We start from the raw sequence: 19,071 nt of genomic DNA, 5'->3' as shown, positions 1-19,071 counted from the left end.
GGAAGCAGTGATCAGAGGTGGTTAAATCTCTATTGTTTGTTTAATGGACCAGATTTCATAATTCTCCCTGATTGCTGTTTTTCACTTTTGCCATAAAATAAGGCTAGCAAGACCCTTTGCACTGTAAGAGAGATAAAACTGAAAAATTTGGTCAACTCTTCTGCTTGAGAAAAACAACATTCCTGTTTGTCAAGGAGTGAGATAAAGTGCATTTTTCCATAATTGTTAAGTGGTATATTATTTGTCCAATTTTTAAGAGAAACAAAGTGATCTATATTTTAAGTATTTAGCAACTTTTCTCAATATTTTTAGGATCTCAATCCAGACTCTGTAAGAATTTAATGATTCCTTAATTAGGTTTCTTTGTTCTTTTAGTGGGAGAATAAAAAAAAAAACAAAAAAATTTTATACTTTGCATTATAGGATCACAGCAGAAAAATTCAAATTGTGACCCAGAAAAGCTTCTGAAAAACCTATTTGAGATTTTTCTTAACTGAGGGAACATTAAACTATGATTTAGTAAATGGGATCTGGTAGTAGAAGTCAAAGTAATTACTTTGAACTCATACTAATTTATTCCTTTAAACATGCCTTTTATATCCATTATGTCACTTGATCTATATAGTCTTTCCATGACAAAGCATGGAATAATAAAAACTTCCTAAAGTATATCTTTTCCCATGCGTTGTCTCAACTACCATTTTTACTAAGATTTTTGCTTTGTTCATCCTTTAAGTTTAATTAGGTGTGAAAATCAAAATCCTTTTTACAGAGTGTTTGTCATCCAGACTTTGATCTCATTTTTCTCTGACTTTAACTCCTTCACCTGAGCCAAATTGTAGGTGTTCCTTAAGATTTAATTCTTGGTCCACTTTTTGTTTTTATTATTTTAAAATTACTATTACTACTATTTTAACCATGTATATTCCTCCTCAGAGATCTTATTTGCTTGCAAAGTTACCTTCAATTACCACTTTCACAAGATGACTTCTAAAACCACATCAGAACTGACCACTCTCCTGAGACTGACTTGAATTTCCAACTCTTTGCTAGACACATTTTTAGAATGTCTTCCTGGAGAAAGCTGTAACTTAATGTTTCTCAAATTAAAGACATCAAAAGATATCTAAGGTAAAGTTCAGATTCAGATTTGTGTGTATGATTTAGTGTTTGCATATATTGCAAATGCGTCAAATAAATTTTGATTTTCCACTAATCAATTTGTTCTTTCTTTCTTTTTTTTTTTTTAAGATTTTATTTACTTATTTGACAGAGAGATCACAAGTAGTCAGAGAGGCAGGCAAAGAAAGAGGGGAGGAAGAAGGCTCCCGGGTGAGCAGGGAGCCCAACACGGGGCTCTGATCCCAGGACCCTGAGACCATGACCCAACCTAAAGGCAGAGGCTTAACCTACCAAGCCACCCAGGCGTCCCTAATCAATTTTTTTTTTTAAAGATTTTATTCATTTATTTGACAGACGGAGATCACAGAGAAGCAGGCAGAGAGATAGGAGGAAGCAGGCTCCCTGCTGAGCAGAGAGCCGAGGCGGGCTCAAACCCAGGACCCTGGGATTATGACCCAAGCCGAGGGCAGAGGCTTTAACCCACTGAGACACCCAGGCGCCCCATCAATTTTTTCTATACAAAAAAATCAGCCCTCAACTCTTAAGTCCTATGTGTACAAAACCCGAAATTTATCATCAATCTGATAAAATGTGCATTACATTTTTCAGTCTTCCAAACAGTTCTTGACATATCATCTTGAACTTTGATAGTACATTTCTATAAGTATTAAGCATCATATAGAAAACGTGCTTCTCTGGAATTTTACTCAGTTTTCTTAATCACTTTGACACTGTTCTTTAAACTCAATTCTGAATGTTGAGTTGGCAGATCCAAACGAATTCCACCCAGAATCCTAAAGGGTTGTCAGGATGGGTTAAGTTAGTCTTTCAACACAAGGGAAATGAACACAAGGGAGTATTTACCGAGCCAAAGGCCACTGATAATTGTCAAATGCCTTTATACAAGGAGGTCTAAACTAAGAAAAAAATCCTCCAAAATATGATAAATTCGTGGCTCAGTTGGTTGGACGACTTCGGCTGGGGTCCTGATCCGGGAGTCCCAAGGATCGAGTCCCGCGTCGGGCTCCCAGCTCCACGGGGAGTCTGCTTCGCTCTCTGACCTTCTCCTCGCTCATGCTCTCTCTCACTGTCTCTCTCTCAAATAAATAAATAAAATCTTTCAAAAAAAAAAAAAAACAAAAAACAGACTTTAAGGGTAAACCCCGTAGAAGTGGTGGGAATGTTCCAGGTTGCCGTTTTTCTCCTTATAGCTTCACAGTTTCTGGACGATCATCAATCCAGGGATCTACATGCAGAATCCAATCACTTTGGAGCATAGTGATTTTCATCTAATGGGACACTTTGACCCACTTCTTTAACCTGAGCTCCTTGGCAAATTTTGGTAGAGGCGGGAAAGCGAGTATTGGGTTATCTAGCACCTCCTTAAATGAACTGTCAAGTTAGTGAATATAAAATGAGATATTTTGTTACGCATTAATTGGGAAGCAAACGTAGGTAAAATCATATAGAGAGAAGTTAACTCTACAGGAAATTAAGTAACCGCAGTCCTTCTGACATTCCTCCACAAATGACTCCGGGGCCCGACCCGCCTTCCGGGCTCGGCGCTCGCCTCGGCAGTGGGGGCCGGGGGCCGGGGGCCGGAAGGGCGCGGCCAGGGGCGGAGCGGGTGGGGCTGGGGGCGTGTCCTCGAGGAGGCGGAGACAATATGGCCGCCCAGAGCGCTTGGAGGACCTAAGAGGCGGTGGCCGGGGCCACGCCCCGAGCGGGAGGGCCGCTCTGTGCGCGTCCGCTCTATGATGCTTGCGCGCGTCCCCCGCGCGCCGCGCTGCGGGCGGGGCGGGTCTCCGGGATTCCAAGGGCTCGGTTACGGAAGAAGCGCAGCGCCGGCTGGGGAGGGGGCTGGATGCGCGCGCACCCGGGGGGAGGCCGCTGCTGCCCGGAGCAGGAGGAGGGGGAGAGCGCGGCGGGCGGCAGCGGCGCTGGCGGCGACTCCGCCATAGAGCAGGGGGGCCAGGGCAGCGCGCTCGCCCCGTCCCCGGTGAGCGGCGTGCGCAGGGAAGGCGCTCGGGGCGGCGGCCGTGGCCGGGGGCGGTGGAAGCAGGCGGGCCGGGGCGGCGGCGTCTGTGGCCGTGGCCGGGGCCGGGGCCGTGGCCGGGGACGGGGCCGGGGCCGGGGCCGGGGCCGCGGCCGTCCCCCGAGTGGCGGCGGCGGCCTTGGCGGCGACGGCGGCGGCTGCGGCGGCTGCGGCGGCAGCAGCGGTGGCGGCGGCGCCCCCCGGCGGGAGCCGGTCCCTTTCCCGTCGGGGAGCGCGGGGCCGGGGCCCAGGGGACCCCGGGCCACGGAGAGCGGGAAGAGGATGGACTGCCCGGCCCTCCCCCCCGGATGGAAGAAGGAGGAAGTGATCCGAAAATCTGGGCTCAGTGCCGGCAAGAGCGATGTCTACTACTTCAGGTACCGCCCTGGGGGCGGGGAGGGGTCAGCGGGGTCAGGTCGGGGTCAAGGGTCAGCAGCTGACCTGGGCAGGGGATGTCTTGATGAGAGCAGGGCCCGAGGGAAGTGGCAGAGACAGGCTGGTCTGGTAGTTGAAGGTCCCTGAGCTCTTGGGTTGAGAGCTGACCCCAGTACAGTGACAGGACAGGCACAGTGTCTGAATGGTGAGAACCCGGAGGGCGTCTTAATGTGGACGGTGCTGGGGAATATGTTTGGTGGAGAAAAGCGTACTCTCTCGCAAGAATGGTTAGTCCATAGAAGGGTTAAAAGAAGGTGTAATTCATCGAAACTATAAAACCCAGTCACTGTTGGCTCCTGTCCCAGCCTTTCCCAGATTCATCATCACAGGAGTGTTTAATCATGCACATGTGGAAGAATTCGCTATCTGCAGTAATAAGGTTTCAGTTACTTTGTGAGATCCAGGAAAGTTTGGTATAAAGTAGCTACTTGGAATGCCTGAAGTTTCCTGAAACTGTCTTGGTGTCGCAGAACTTACTCACTTTTGAAAACTGAAACACTGTAATATGTTGTTAGACTCCTAGACCAAAATTTGTCCCCCAGGGGATGTTTGGCAGTGTCTGGGGACATTTTTGGTTCTGATACCTTGGGAGGGTATGATCCCGGCATCTAGCAGTTAGAGGCCAGGGATGTTGTGAGATATTATTCTCTAACACACTTGATGGTCCCCACACAAAGAATTATCTGGCCCAAATGTCACCAGTTTGAGAAATCTTGGTCTGCATGATTCAGGTTTTCACCCTGATGTGATCTTGCAGTCTTGTGGTCATGCTGTCCATGTCATTGGATGATCTACTAAGCTGAGAAAAGTGCCTGGGGCTATTGATATCAGTGGAATTTTCTTATCAAAAAAATTACTAACTTTTAAAAATAAACCATTCTATTTATAGAAGAGAGTATAAACATGTTATATTCAGTGGTGTGGAGGGCCATTTTTGGGGGCTGATTGAATAATTTTTCAGGGAATACCTTTGCGTGTTGGAGCCTGTTATTGCCAGCCATTTAGCCATTGGAATAATGTTTTAAAAGATTTACTTTCTTCATCAAGTAGGTTAATACACTGGCCCTCAGGGGGGAGAGGGGAACACACATACATAAACTCAACAATGTTTATGAGTTGAGAGTACTTTTAAATAGACTGGAAAGGTTAAAAAAATAATACAAACTTTTGTGTGTGTGTGTTTATACGGACAAGAATGTGATTACCAGGGCACCTGGTTGACTCAGTGGATTAAGCCTCTGCCTTCAGCTCAGGTCATGATCTCCGGGTCCTGGGATCAAGCCCCACATCAGGCCCTCTGCTCAGAAGGGAGCCTGCTTTCCACCCCACCTCACCCCCCAATCTCCCCCACCCCCGCCTACCTTTGCCTACTCGGGATCTCTCTCTGTCAAATTAAAAAAAAAAAGAATGTGATCACTGCTGGAAAATAAGTAAATATGAACATATTCCTGATGGTTGTTCAAATATATGGAAGAATAGTTTCTGTAAATTTATTTCACCTTTTTAAGAAAAAGAAAGTCGTGTTGCATTAGAACTTATTTTGTCACTTGATCACTTGTTTTGAAATTTAAAAGATAAAATGGCAAACTTATTCTAAACATTCAAAGGTGATTATCTTATATTTCCCCGTTATTAAATACTAAATTTACTTCAGTAATACTGAAAAGGTTATTGTGGAACAATTGTTACTCCTCTCAAGTTCACTTGTTTCATTTAGTGCTATTCACAATTGCTCACTTTTGCACATTCTTTCATTAACAACTTATGTTTTCTTTCTAAGCCGATAATATGCTACTTTCTTTCTGTGAGCTATGTATTGACTTGTAGCCAGTTATATTTTACAAGAATATTCTGTGTCTGGGATTGAACTCCTTGAGGAATAGGTGACTTAGTTTATTCTCAGTAGAGCGTCTTAGACTTTGAATTTCACTCTCTATGGCATTTCTCCTGGGATATAGTTTGTTTGGTTTGGGATGACGTATTTGTTCAGACTTAACTTTGGGTTATTGCAAAGTGTTTTTTGTTGTTTTCCTCGCAGTATCTGGACAAGTTATTTAAAAAGCCGTCTTGCTAATTTTGATTTGTGGTCACTTAATATTTTTTTAAATGTGTTGTAAATTTTTACAAGTGTATTTAATACAAATGTATTTAACTTTTTTTTTTTTTTTTAAAGATTTTATTTATTTATTTGACAGAGAGAGATCACAAGTAGGCAGAGAGGCAGGCAGAGAGAGAGAGAGAGGAGGAAGCAGGCTCCCTGCTGAGCAGAGAGCCCGACGTGGGACTCGATCCCAGTACCCTGAGATCATGACCTGAGCCCAAGGCAGCGGCTTAACCCACTGAGCCACCCAGGCGCCCGTATTTAACTTTTAAATACAAACTCAATAAATATTTTATGATAGAAAAGCTGATATAGTTTAAAAAGAACTTTCCAAACAAATTCATCTTACAATAAATGAGAAACTAGTCTAGTGATACTTACAGAATTAAAGTCTTTTATTAGACAGTGCAGCATGATTTCCTTTTTACTTATTAATACAAAATGAAAAGACACTTTGAATAGATTTGTGCTGCATGTGTTTAGTTCAGGGTTGGAAGGAATGTTGTCTAATTGTTTACTGACTACCTACAACATGTTACTTACTTTTCAGGATTGTAACACTCACTCTTAATAACCTTCTGAGAGGTTACATTCAGAGGTGGTGCGACCCAGGGTAGCATGATGTGGTATTTGTAATACAGCAGTTTTTCTGACTTTGACTTCCTTTTGCCGAGATGAATGGTGGAGGGCATCTACTCATAGTGAAGGTGAATACATTCTTTTTCAACCAAACTGTCACACTTTGCATATCAGCATCCCCATAAATGCCTCACCCTTTAAAAAACCAGTAGCTCCGGGCGCCTGGGTGGCTCATTTGTTAAGTTGTCATTTCTGTCTTCCGCTAAGGTCATGATCCCAGGGTCTTGGGATTGAGCTCCCTGCTCGTCGGGGAGCCTGCTTCTCCCTCTCCCACTCCCGCAGCTTGTGTTCCCTCTATTGCTGATTCTCTCTCTGTCAAATAAATAAATAGAATCTTAAAAAAAAAGAAAAAAACAAAACCCCAAACCAAAAACCAGTAGCTCACCAGGCATCTCTGTTAATAAGTGGCTTAAGAGTTAACTCGCCCATTGGTAATGTGAACACCTGCACCCATTTGTTCACACAGATTCTAATAATGCTAACTCCTGAATTAGCCTGCCCCTAGGGAGATTAATTTAAACAGATCTGTGCCTGTTAACGTAGGGTGTGGCTTACACTTATTAATTGGTCTGAAATTAAGTTCAATTGTGAAAGCCTCAAATTTTGGTAAAATGGTGTTTTGGCTGTTTCCTGAGACTGCCAGGTTCTAATAGGAACACGTGCCTTGAGTTGCCTGTTAAGCAGTATAATTATGCCTCATGTCAGGATTACTGATAGTGTGTGGCAGTTCATACATTATCATATAAAGTGTGTTTTTAAAAAAGGTGTGGTTAGATAAAGTGCTGGATCCATTGGTAATAGTTTCTGAAAGTTTGTTGCCATCATATAAACCCATTATGTGAACAATAATATTCTAACTGGTCCACTTGACTCCTGGTTTTTGGTTCCCTGCAGTTGCTGACTGGTATTTTTGAAATTATTTTCCTCTGCATAGGACCCTATAGGAGCCATAGGACCCTATAGGAGTCTAAACTTGTTGGTTTCTAGACTTTTAGTTATCATTAGGGTTAAAGATCTGGGAATCATGGCAAACTGTTAAGCTGCTGTCATAAAATATGTGGTTGGATTTTGGAAACAATAGTAATAAACGTTTTTGTTTCTTGTGTCAAAATTATGATGCATTTGTACCTGATCACTTCCCTGAAAAAAGGATACAGGGGAACCAGAGAACAATTAAAATTATCATAGGGAACAGGTGCATGAAGAGAGACTAAAGTTATTTCACTTTGATCTGGAAAGAAGAGGACTCATAGTAAAACCGAGGTCTATAAAATCATGAATGATAAAAGTAGAAGTCCCTAGGGAAGGCAGCAGCACACAGGGATGAAGAGGTCAGGAGTTGATCTTCTAACTGCACAAAACCTTTTGGTGCAACCTTGAGCTTGTCACTTACACTTCCTGGTCCTGTGGTTTGTCAGTTTGTAAAGTGCTTATGATTTCTACCTGTACCTCATTGTGTTACAAGGATTCAATTTCAGATCACTGAAATAAATACGTAGATCTCTTAAAGCTTCAGATATGTTTAAGGACTAATTAAGAGAAACAATTCATTAACTAAAGTTGTATGAGCTGAACATATACATAGGTTTAAAAAAATGTATAGGTATATCTGACTTGCTACCAGAGGTTGGTATGCTGCTTTGAGGGCATGAATTCTGTCACTAAGCATGTCAGAGTTCAACCAGGCCTTTCCCTCTTTTTTTTTTCTTTTTCTTTTTTTGGTCTTTTATCTTAAAACAAACAAACAAAAAACCACCACCACCACCACCAACAAAAACCTCTGCCTTGTAGTCTTTGTTGGGAAAAACTAGCTGAATGGATCAGGGGAGAAATTCATCATCACAGTTCTTATATATTAAAGTCTCTTTGGCTTTCAGTAAATTGTCTTTTCCCCTAATAATCGGCTTTCTGGCCATCACTATGTAGTTTAGCCTGGTGTCCCGTCTGTTACTGTACTATTTATTTACGAAGAACCTGTGGCTCTCACACATAGCTGTCTTTCCTCCTAGTACAGTGCTGAGCACATAGATGCTAAATAAGTGTTTACCAGTTGACATGACTCTTAAAAATGTGTGAAACAAGTCTTAAATGACCTGTTAGCTTTTGCTTTATATTTTCTGGTGATGTGCTGGAGTGAAATTGGTTGAGATAGGAAGTCTAAACATTTTCTAGTTCCTTATTTTCATCATTAATATTGAGGATATTATGGAAGGCCAGAAAGCATTTTAGAGATGTAGGTACAATGGTAAGTAAAATGCTTATAGTGCAAAGATACAAGTGAGAAATAAACATTTGAATTTCATTGAGTCTAAGGTTTTTTTTTTTAGCATAGGATCTTATGTGCCTTAATTCTTTGTGTGTTTTGTGTCACAGCTCTCATAGTTTTGGCAGCCATTAGTATTTTTTTTTTTTTAAATACTTTACATATATTATCTTACTGGGTTCTTATAACATTGTTATCTATAGGTACAATTCTCCATTTTACTGATGGGGACTTAGGACAGGGAAGTTAAGTAACGTGCTTGAGGTTGTACTGTTGGTACGGGCAGAGTTAGATTTCTGATGCAGGGGATTTAACCCCAGAACTTTTAACGACCCCGTTCTCCTGCCTCCCATAGAGATCCTATGTGTAATCCTCAAATATTGCAACATTTCATGCCTAATTTACTTTATTGAGCTTGGCAAGCTACTAAAACCATGCAATTAGTTACTATTATATTTGTATCTTAAGTTGACAAAGGGTAAATTTTAAATCCTCTTTGGTACTGAAGCTGTTGTACTGAAAGATGATCTTCCAGCTCTGTGTAATTTGGAGAAGAAAAAGAAGGGAAAAATTGTAAATCAACATAATTTAAAGCAGTTTTATTCTGGATTATAGAAGTGGTCATTTTGTTCAGAAATGTTTCCCACCTTAATTTAGGATTGACCCTATTATTTCTCAGATATTCATATAGGCAGCATGTTCCCTTAAGGAGCAAGCTATAGGTCATCTTCATTTTTAAGAGTTTTCACTTAAGGGGCGCCTGGGTGGCTCAGTGGGTTAAGCCACTGCCTTCGGCTCAGGTCATGATCCAGTGTCCTGGGATCGAGTCCCGCAGCATCGGGCTCTCTGCTCCGCAGGGAGCCTACTTCCCTCTCTCTCTCTCTGCCTGCCTCTCCATCTGCTTGTGATTTCTGTCTAATAAATTAAAAAAAAAGTTTTCACTTAAATTAGAAGAAATCACATTGTAACTTGAGGGTTAAATGTAGCTTATGAGATAGTTTTGTATGTTTCCTGCAAAAAGCTCCTGTGCTTCTTTCAGAGTTGAGGTACAATTGAAATGTGCCCTACAGACCAATTAAAAAAAAATCTCTTTAGTTGGAGGGAGGAACTAAGTGTAATGTTTATTACTAAGTGCTTACTGCAGAATTGCAAGTTTGACTCGCTTTTAGTCTTTTTTCTTCCTTTTTTTTTTTTTTAAAGACTTTATTTGAGAGAGAGAGAAAGAAAGAGCAAGCACACACACAAGTGGGGCGAGGGGCAGAGGGAGAAGCAAACTTCCCGCTAAGCAGGGAGCTGGACAATGGGCTTGATCCAGGGACCTTGGGATCATGACTTGAACTGAAGGCAGATGCTTAACTGACTGAGCCACCCAAGGAGCACTTTTAGTTTTTTTCCCCTTGATATTGCCTGATTGAACCCTGGATCTGGAAATAAAAGATAAACAGCTATGATGAAAATTTTTCTCTGGTAATTCTCTCTCAGCTGTACCATCACAGCTGTTTGTGTTGTGCTAGAGGAAATTTTGTTAGGGTGCAACATTGCCATCTGTCCTACATTTGATTTTTAAAAGCTGACATGCAAAGTCTCACCTGCCAGAACCCCCATAATACCTGTAAGAGAGGAAATACATAGCTCAAAAGGAACCGATACACATATATTCTAAAAATAATCTCAAATTGATGGTTTTTTTCAAATTGCTTTTAAAAAGTTTCATTTGTTGAGATATAAACTCAAAATTTAATTTTTCATAATTTTAATTAATGGGATAGAAGCTGGCCATTGGCAAAGGTGATGATACTTTGTTGATATTTTGACATTATTGCCTTCCATTCTGTGCATCTATGTGTTTCTGCTCTTTTATTGTTCTTTTTATACTGGAAGAATCCATAGATAAGATCAAGGCTGAGTGTCCTTAAAATGATTTCCAACATGTATGCATGTCTTTAAAAAGGCCTTTTCCAGAGGCTCCTAGCTGTTTTTTCAGAATATAGTCTTTTGCGGTATACTTACCTGCCTATTTTTTATTGTGGAAAAATTCAAATACCTGCAAGAGCGGAAGTAATTAGACAAGTATAATGAATCTCCCATGAGCTCATCCATCAGTTTTAACAGTTATCAACTCCTGGCCAAGCTTGTTTCATCAATATTCAGCCCCCTTTTCCCCATTATAATTTGAAATAGCTCCCAGATGTTTTTAATTTCTGACATTTCCACAAGTGTCCAGTCCTCAATTCAACCAGAATAACCAGTGTTTTTCCTTTTTCCTTTCTCAAAAAGTGAGTACCTTAAGGCAGTGAACTGAGATTAGGTATAATTCTGCATTCAGTCATATTTTTTTTTTTTTTTTTTTAGTGGATCACCCTGGCTTTCATTTTTTCTCAACTATGATAATAGAGGTAATAGAATTTGCTATCAGTAATATACTGTTTGCATGTAATATTTGTTATATAAATGTTAGTTTATGGAATGAGAATGATTGGCACATGATTTAGATGATTATTATTATTATTAAATAGGTCTTTTATACCATTTAAATTGTGTTGGTGATTCCTTAATCAAAAAGGTGGAATGCTGTCACATTTTACCAGCAGTCAACTTGTATATAATTTTTTTCTTTAATGATGCTTTAAAAATAATTCTCTACTCCAGCCCCAACTGCTAAGAAAATTCTTTAATGCTCAGTTTTGCTCAAACTCCATATTAAAAAAACAAGCAAACAAACTACTTTCCACTTCTCAGGGAATATATTCAGTTTGTATATTTTAATGTTTATGTTCTAAACATTTCAGTATAGAAATATTCAAATGGATATATAAATGTAGAGAAAATCATATAAGAAATTACCAAGTACCCAGTTCAGCAATTATTTCTTCCATATCCCAATCTACTACCCCTGACTCAACCGTCATTATTGAAGCAAATCTGACATCAGATAATTTCATTCATAAATGACTACTTCAGTATGCTCTTTGTGAAGATAAAACTTAAACTTGTAGAAGTTTTATAACCATGCAGAATTCAGTATTTCAAAACTAGAATACAAGAGATGCCAATAAGCAGTTCAAGATTATTTACCCGTTACTGGCAGGTAACATTCCACTACTTCATTCTGGGAAAGTTTTATGGAAGAAGTATGGTGTGAATTGGTATTTCTGGGCTCTTGGGGATCAGGGTTGGAGTCATGCATTATAGATCAGGTAAAAGGTAAAAGATACTCAGCAAATGACTGAAGAGGGAAGCCATTCAGCCTGTTTGGAATAAATAAACCAGTATAGTTGGAGCAAAGGTCACTGGGTTAGGAAGAGTGGAAAGTAGGTTTTAAACCTTCTGAGGAGGTAGAGGAAAAAGAATGCTACATGCAGGGCTAAGATGTTTGGCTTCCATTTGCTAATGGGTTAAAGTCATTGAAGACTTTTAAATTGGAACTCTGGTCAGAGTGGTGTTTTAGGAAGAGTAGTTTGGATAGTTGAGAATGCAGAGACAAGCAAATAGAGTCACTTACCTTGTCCTGGTGATTTAGACCCAAGGTGTTAAGACTTGATTAGGCAACAACAAAGGAAAGGAAGGATGGATTCAAAGGTGAAAATGAAGGAACTGGATTTAGTAACTGACCGGAGATGGGAGAATAGAAGTAAGGCAAGAGGAGATGAAATCTGCAGCGGAGGGCTGAGACGGGTTGCTTTAGGAAAGGCCTGCATGTAAGGATTGGGAAGAAGGGATTTCGAGACGGGGGATGACTTGAAGGTAGATTTCTTTGTGTGTACGGCATTCAGCTTTGAGGCAATGGCATGTATTATTTAAGTTAATTGATTTGGCAGTTTTCTGATTACATGTTTTTGTACTAAAGTACAAAAAGTTAATTTTAATTTCAGATCTTAGTCTCAGCCAAAACTCGACTTGTGGAGACAATTGTTATATAAAGTTAGAGAAATCTTTTTCTTTTAATATGTACTCTGTAGCTAACAAGTTAGCCTTAACATTTAAAGAAGGTAGAAAACAGGGGCGCCTGAGTGGCTCAGGGGGTTAAGCCTCTGCCTTGAGCTCCGGTCATGATTCCAGGGTCCTGGGATCAAGCCCTGCATCAGGCTCCCTGCTCAGCCTGATGTCTGTCTCGGTCTCTCTCTCTCTGCCTACTTGTGATCTCTCTGTAAAATAAATAAATAAAATATATATTAAAAAAAAAAAAAGGTAGAAAACAGTAGAAAGTTGATGTTTCTTTATTCTCAAAATGTTTCCAGTGCTGTAGTTTAGAGAATTTTTAGTGTGGAGGTTTTTATTATTCCTCACAAAGTACTGTTGGCAAGTGATGCACTTCTGAACACGATCTTCAGCCGTATAGCCACCATCTGCTGACCACAGTGCTCCTTGACAACTCATAAGCCAGTTTCACCGTATCGCACTCTGATTATTGCCATCCCCCCAGTTCATCCTGTTAGAAACTGGTTTAAAGATACATTTGTGTTTGCTCAGAGTCTGGTCTCCTCATAATGTTTGACTAAACATCATGATGATCCGTGTTACCCAAGTAACATGAAAAAAGAGGTTCTGCTGTGTTAGGGGAGTGTTTATAGAGTGCAGTTGCACAGGCAAGCAACAGGTTTTCAGAAGAATTAGTTTTTATGTGGAAACTGGCAAGGCATGTGACAGTTGCTAGATCAGGGAATGATGTTTGCACGTGAATTTATAGAGTGATAAAATGAGAATATTACTAAATTAAGATGACCACAATTTAAGTAGTTTCTGTATCTCAGTGAGGTTTTTTTTAAAGTTGAAAGTCAGATACCAAATGGAATTTCTTTTTGATAATCTATAGTTAGAAACCTCTAAGGATGGAGTTAGGCTTAAGAAGTGCTTTAAACAGTTTAGGGGCACCTGGGAGGCTCAGTGGGTTAAAACCTTTTCTTTCTGCTCAGGTCTCGATCCCAGGGTCCTGGGATTGAGCCCAGCATCAAGCTCTCTGCTCCGCAGGGGGCCTGCTCCCCCCCCCCCCCCCCCCCGCTTATCTGCCTACTTGTGGTCTCTGTCTGTCAAATAAGTAAATCAAATCTTTTTAAAAAAATGAAAGCAAAGACACAGTTCAAATGATGAAATGTTCTTACATGAAAAAAAATTCATGTCTTTATTTTAATTTAATCATTCCTTTTGGGTATTTGAAAGGTAGAGAAGTTAAAGGTGAAATCACAAGTCGGTTCAGGGCTGGCATATCTGGGGGCAGTTGGTAGGGAATTTTTTTTTGTGGTTGAAAGTGAAATATTAGTATTTCATTACTAGGATTAGAAGTAATCACTTTGGTAGAAACTGAAAATGACTAATATCCTTCACTAGTCTTCTAGAACTTTTTTTTTAAAGTAATTTTCCTAAGTTGTAGTTTGCTGCTTTTAGAATAAAAGCTTAGTCACGTTAAGTTCTGGTGTGTGGGGACTTCAGTTTACTGCGGCCATCTTAGAGGGCAGTCTGGGTTAAGACCAGAGCTTAAGTGACAGGCAATCTTTTTGTTAATCTAGCATTATTTCATCTGCCCCTGCCAGGTTCGTTTTGGTGCTGTGCACATATTTTATATCTGATGGGCAGAATTCTTATTTAACCATTCCCTTGGGCCTTGCCTTTCTATATGCTTGTCTTCATCCTGCACGGAGGAAGGTCCCTTGTTTAAAAATCTCCTGGGGCAGGCAGGTTGGTGTTTGTTTCCTTTCTTTCTTTCTTTAAGATTTTATTTATTTGAGAGGGAGAGAGCACAAGCAGAGGGAGAAGCAGATTCCTTGCTGAGCAGAGAGCCCAATGCAGACCTCAATCCCAGGACTCTGGGACCGTGACCCAAGTTGAAATCAGCGGCATAGCCAACTGAGCCACCCAGGCACCTCCAGGTGACTTTCCTTAAAGCACCAAGCACAGACTATAGCAGTTACAGAGAAGAAAATGGCTTGTACACTGTTGTGAAGGCAACAGTGTGTATGACGAGTATTTGTAGCTATCCAGTACGGACATGTCATAGAATTCCATCTTATGTTGGGGGACAGAGAGTTTGGTATGAATACCAGCCTGGTTACCAGTTGATATGCCACCTTTCTGGGGGGATGTTAACGGTTAAAACTTGATTTCCACTTTCTTACTTTGTTGCTAATTTAGTTATCAGTGGAGTGTCTTAGACCTTTCAGTTTCCATTTGGTTTTTAAAATTAATAAACATAGGAACAGTTTAAGCCATATGAAATAGCTAATCTAGGTCATAAACTAGGCAATCACATTTCATGAGTATGGCATTTTTAAAAAAAATTATTAATTTATTTATTTGGCAGACAGAGATCACAAGTAGGCCGAGAGGCAGGCAGAGAGAGAGGAAGGGAAGCAGGCTCTCCGCTGAGCACACAGCCCGATGCTGGGCTCGATCCCAGGACCCTGGGATCATGATCTGAGCCAAAGGCAGACGCTTCAACCCACTGAGCCACCCAGGTGCCCCATGAGTACGGCCTTTTAACTGAGTTCTTAAGTATTTAGATTTTCTTAATTTGGCGAAGCGTGTCTAAAACTGATCTCTAATGAGCTTTGTTCTGTGGAGGAATGTTGTAGTGAGGCTCTAGTATGCTTTCAGCTGCAGTAGGTAACTGGCATTTCAGCTGTTCATAAGGAATGACTCATTGCAGGGCTCACTGGAGAAATTAGTCAATTGATTTCTTAAAGAATGACTTTCTAGTTGTTTCTAAGCTAGATCCTTAAAAATAATAGTGCTTATCTTTTTGGGAGAGGTTGCTACCTTAGTATTTTCATCTTCTGGAACACTAGTCTGTCGAAACTAAATCCAATCTTAATCTCAGCTTTTATTGCACTAATGAGGTGTCTCATCAGAGTGATATCTGATTGAGAATGTCGGTTGTGACCTCCTTCTGTAGGTTGCATTTTAGAACTTGAATTGTGTTGCAGGAATACTTACATTATGTGATTGTGGGGGAAAAATGCTGTGGTGATCATCTTTTGTCTTGAAGTCATTGGTGGCAGAATACCATAGAGTTTGTGACAAAGTGCAATGGGTTGGTTTGGATTTGACCCAAAGAGAAGTTTTGCTCTTCCAGGGCAGGTTTTTAATTGCTTGGTTTCCCAGCCAAAATACTCTGTTGTCTTCCTCTTCAATTATATTTCATTTATTGTGGTCAGTTCGTGCAAGGTTAAGTTCTAAATAGGACATGTTGGCTTTTTGGAGAAATATTTTAGAATTCTTACAGTTTTCTTCTGGTAACATATCTGTGCTGACATTAACGTTGATTTTAGCAAATTTGGCTCCGAAAATTTATTAGATGATATGAGGCATTCTTCCTATAAAAATTTTCTTATAGATGAATGCTAGATGCAAAAAAAGTTTTAGAAAAGAATAGTTTTCTGTATAATTCTGGCACTTTTATAATTTTTCGGCTTCAACAATATTTCTTATGACAAGTAAGTTATTCCTGATAAGCTTCTCACATAGGAGTTTGGCTGATAAAACTCATGTCAGCAATGTACAAACACATTTGCAAATATTTGCCTTAGTTTCCTGCTTTGAGTAGTTACATTAGGGAGCATTTAAATATTATCAAAATTCAATATTTTTTCTTTCATAAATATGAGTTCAGATTGGTAGCCCAAAGAATATATGGATTCCAAGTGTTTTTAATAAGGATTGTTGACTTCAGAAGAATTTTTTCTGAAGTTCTGATCACTGCTAACATTGTGTGTATGTAATACTTCCCCCAAAAAAAGCTCTTCAGAAGTCAATTTAGAAATAAGTTTGTAATATTGAAGACATTTGCAGTGTGCGCATTGTGCTGTGCGTGCAGTTTATACAGGGATTCTGTCTGTGGCTACTGGGTGACTGGTGGGCTAATCTGCAGTAACATCTGTTATGTACTCAGTTGGTGTACCTAGTAGAGTGTAATATTCTGTGATACATTATGTCTTCTTACAGGGAAGCTATGAAATTCCTTTAAAACTTTGCCATTTTTTTGAGGAACAATGATGTAAAACATGTAAAATTCTGGTGTGGTAACAATCAGGATAGAAAGAAAGATGTGACAAAAGGTTTATGTAGAGATCTAGGGGAAACATTGTTATCTTTTGTACAATGAATGTTCTCTTTCTTCTAGTCCGAGTGGTAAGAAGTTCAGAAGCAAACCTCAGTTGGCAAGGTACCTGGGAAATACTGTTGACCTCAGCAGTTTTGACTTCAGAACTGGAAAGATGATGCCTAGTAAATTACAGAAGAACAAACAGAGACTGCGGAATGATCCTCTCAATCAAAATAAGGTTGGTGAATTTACTTAGAGCATATGGTTGCTATTTCAGAAGCTCTCCACAAAGTATCTTACACTGTAATTATGTCACTACAATTTTGGCTGCCTGAACCTCCCAATCTCCTCTCCCCCCCCCCCCCCCCCCCCCACCCAAAGTATTTGGATTTACAGATCTGATTAATTTTCTGGTAGTTGGCAGTACTTTACGTAAGTAAATTGTGCATAGTTGAAAATAGTATTTCAATATCTGTCTAAGCCAACATAGTATTTTTGGCCCACTGGGACTGTTTACAAAAGATTTCTGTGTTGATGTTAATTGTCTCTTTTTTTTTCCTTAAAATAGTTCCTATTTCCCAAAAGAGGCAAAATTTTAATGTGGCAAGTACGCTTACCACATAGTTTATGCTTACCTATCAGTTTTCAGAATTAGGATTTGAGAAAGGGCAATTTTTATTTTGACTTTTGATGATATTGAGGTTAATGACTTCTAGCAGTAATATTCACATCCCAATACTGTGATTGGAGATTTTTCCATTAGCTCTTAATTTTATTGAGTGGCTTAGTTGATGGTTTATTGTATGATAATTTAAACAGTAGCATTTGGGTTATTATGCTAATTTAATTGTATCAGAGCACCCAATATCTTTACTTTAGCTCCTCCCCCACTGCAGCTAATCTTATATAACCATTTTGGTTCCATTTTTTTTCCTCCAAATTTCAGAGATCTGTGTGTATTTCCACCACTGTCATTTCACAGACTACCACGGTCATTTCACAGACTATGGGAAAAGTAAGGACTTTTCTTTCCAGGGTGTATATAACCTGGATACAACCTCTCATGCTGCTTGGGAGTACTGTGTTCGTTTTAGGTACCCTGAGGCAGTGTGCAGGATGGGTTGGGCTTTGGAACCAGGCAGGCGTGGTTTGATGTACTGGCTCTGTCATTTATTAGCTCAGGCAGTCATGGGTAACTCTTTTTAACCTCTGATGGCCTCAGATCTCTCATTTGTAAAACTAAGGTAATGAACTCTTTCCCTTTGCATTATTGCAAGGAGTAAATAGGAATTTATATGAAAACGTCTAATAAAGTATTTGACCCATGTGAGTTCCTCTCCTTTCTCCACTGCACCTTCCTAAGCACCAAGCTTCCTTGGTGAACATTGCTTGGTGGCCAGTGTACATGGAAATTTTTTGACCCAAGATTTCTTCCTCTTTATCTTTTTACTCTTCCTGAAGAGTAAAGGTCTCTGCTTTATGTCTCTCTTTATTCAGAATTCAGCTTAATAGTTTGTTAATAATAGTCTAATTTCCAAAAATTGGTATGGGGGACCGAGTACATTGTTTCTTTGTCTGTTGCATTGGTTACCATGCATCGATTTACCGTAGGGACCTTGTCAGGTACCTTGTTTATAGGCAGAATGGGAAGGGAAGGCTGCAGTCGCTTTCTCTGTTGCTTAACTGTGGGGGTTACTTTGGGTTGATAGCTATGAAGGTGTTAAGGGTAAAAGACGGTGGTGGTAGAGGAAGTGTAAAAGAAAGCGAGAAACTGTAGAGTGTATAGCTCTGTGATTCAGCTTAAGAAAACCCTTATTTTAGGTTGATTTTTCTCCTTAAATATATAGAGCAAAATTAAGATTTAGTTTTCTAAAATTGCCTTTAAAAAAAAAAACTCTAACCACAATGCTGGGTACCTATCAAAAGGGGTTAGATATTTATGAAATGAATGGGATGCTTTCAGGCCGCCCTGTTGTTTTCAGAATCACAGTTAAACTACACTAAGTATATGAAGATGTGTTCTTGATAGTTATGATTCTCTAAAAACCAAAAACTAATTCGTCTCTTTAGTTTGTGTGCACCTTTATGCTCTAGCTGCGCTGGACCGCTCATCGCCCTGCACCATGGCATGTGCTTTCAAGATTCTGCTTGCTCATGTGCTGTTTCCTCTGCTTGGAATGCGCTTCCCCCCTTCCCCTCCATCTGGTGAACTCCTCCTCATCCAAGGCCCAGCTCCATTGTCTCCACCTCTGTGAAGCCTGCCCCTGCATTCTCCAGGCAGAACCAGTCCCTTCTTCCATAATGCCTCCCTGGTGCTTTGCCATTGTATTTGTGATTGTTTGTCTGCTTCGACTAGACTGTGAGCTCCATGAGGGCAAGGACTGTCTTTCCTTTTTTTTTTTTTGGTATAGGTAGTCCAAAGCCTAGCACACGGTAGGTAC

The 19,071-nt window shown here is 40.2% G+C and overlaps 1 protein-coding gene across 1 annotated transcript in view; it reads left to right on the top strand.

Annotated features, from left to right (window-relative positions):
* Positions 1-2,829: 2,829 nt before the first annotated feature.
* MBD2 (methyl-CpG binding domain protein 2) overlaps positions 2,830-19,071 on the top strand; it is a 67,320-nt gene continuing 51,078 nt past the window's right edge. Inside the window, exons 1-2 of the mRNA XM_059409694.1 lie at positions 2,830-3,534; positions 16,709-16,868. Of these exons, the coding sequence (XP_059265677.1) occupies positions 2,987-3,534; positions 16,709-16,868 (708 nt within the window). The 5' untranslated portion in view covers positions 2,830-2,986. The remainder of the gene's footprint in view (positions 3,535-16,708; positions 16,869-19,071) is intronic.

The sequence above is a fragment of the Mustela nigripes genome, chromosome 8 (assembly GCF_022355385.1).
Source record: "Mustela nigripes isolate SB6536 chromosome 8, MUSNIG.SB6536, whole genome shotgun sequence".
Lineage (NCBI taxonomy): Eukaryota > Metazoa > Chordata > Mammalia > Carnivora > Mustelidae > Mustela > Mustela nigripes.
This window is presented reverse-complemented; position numbering and strand designations above follow the sequence as displayed.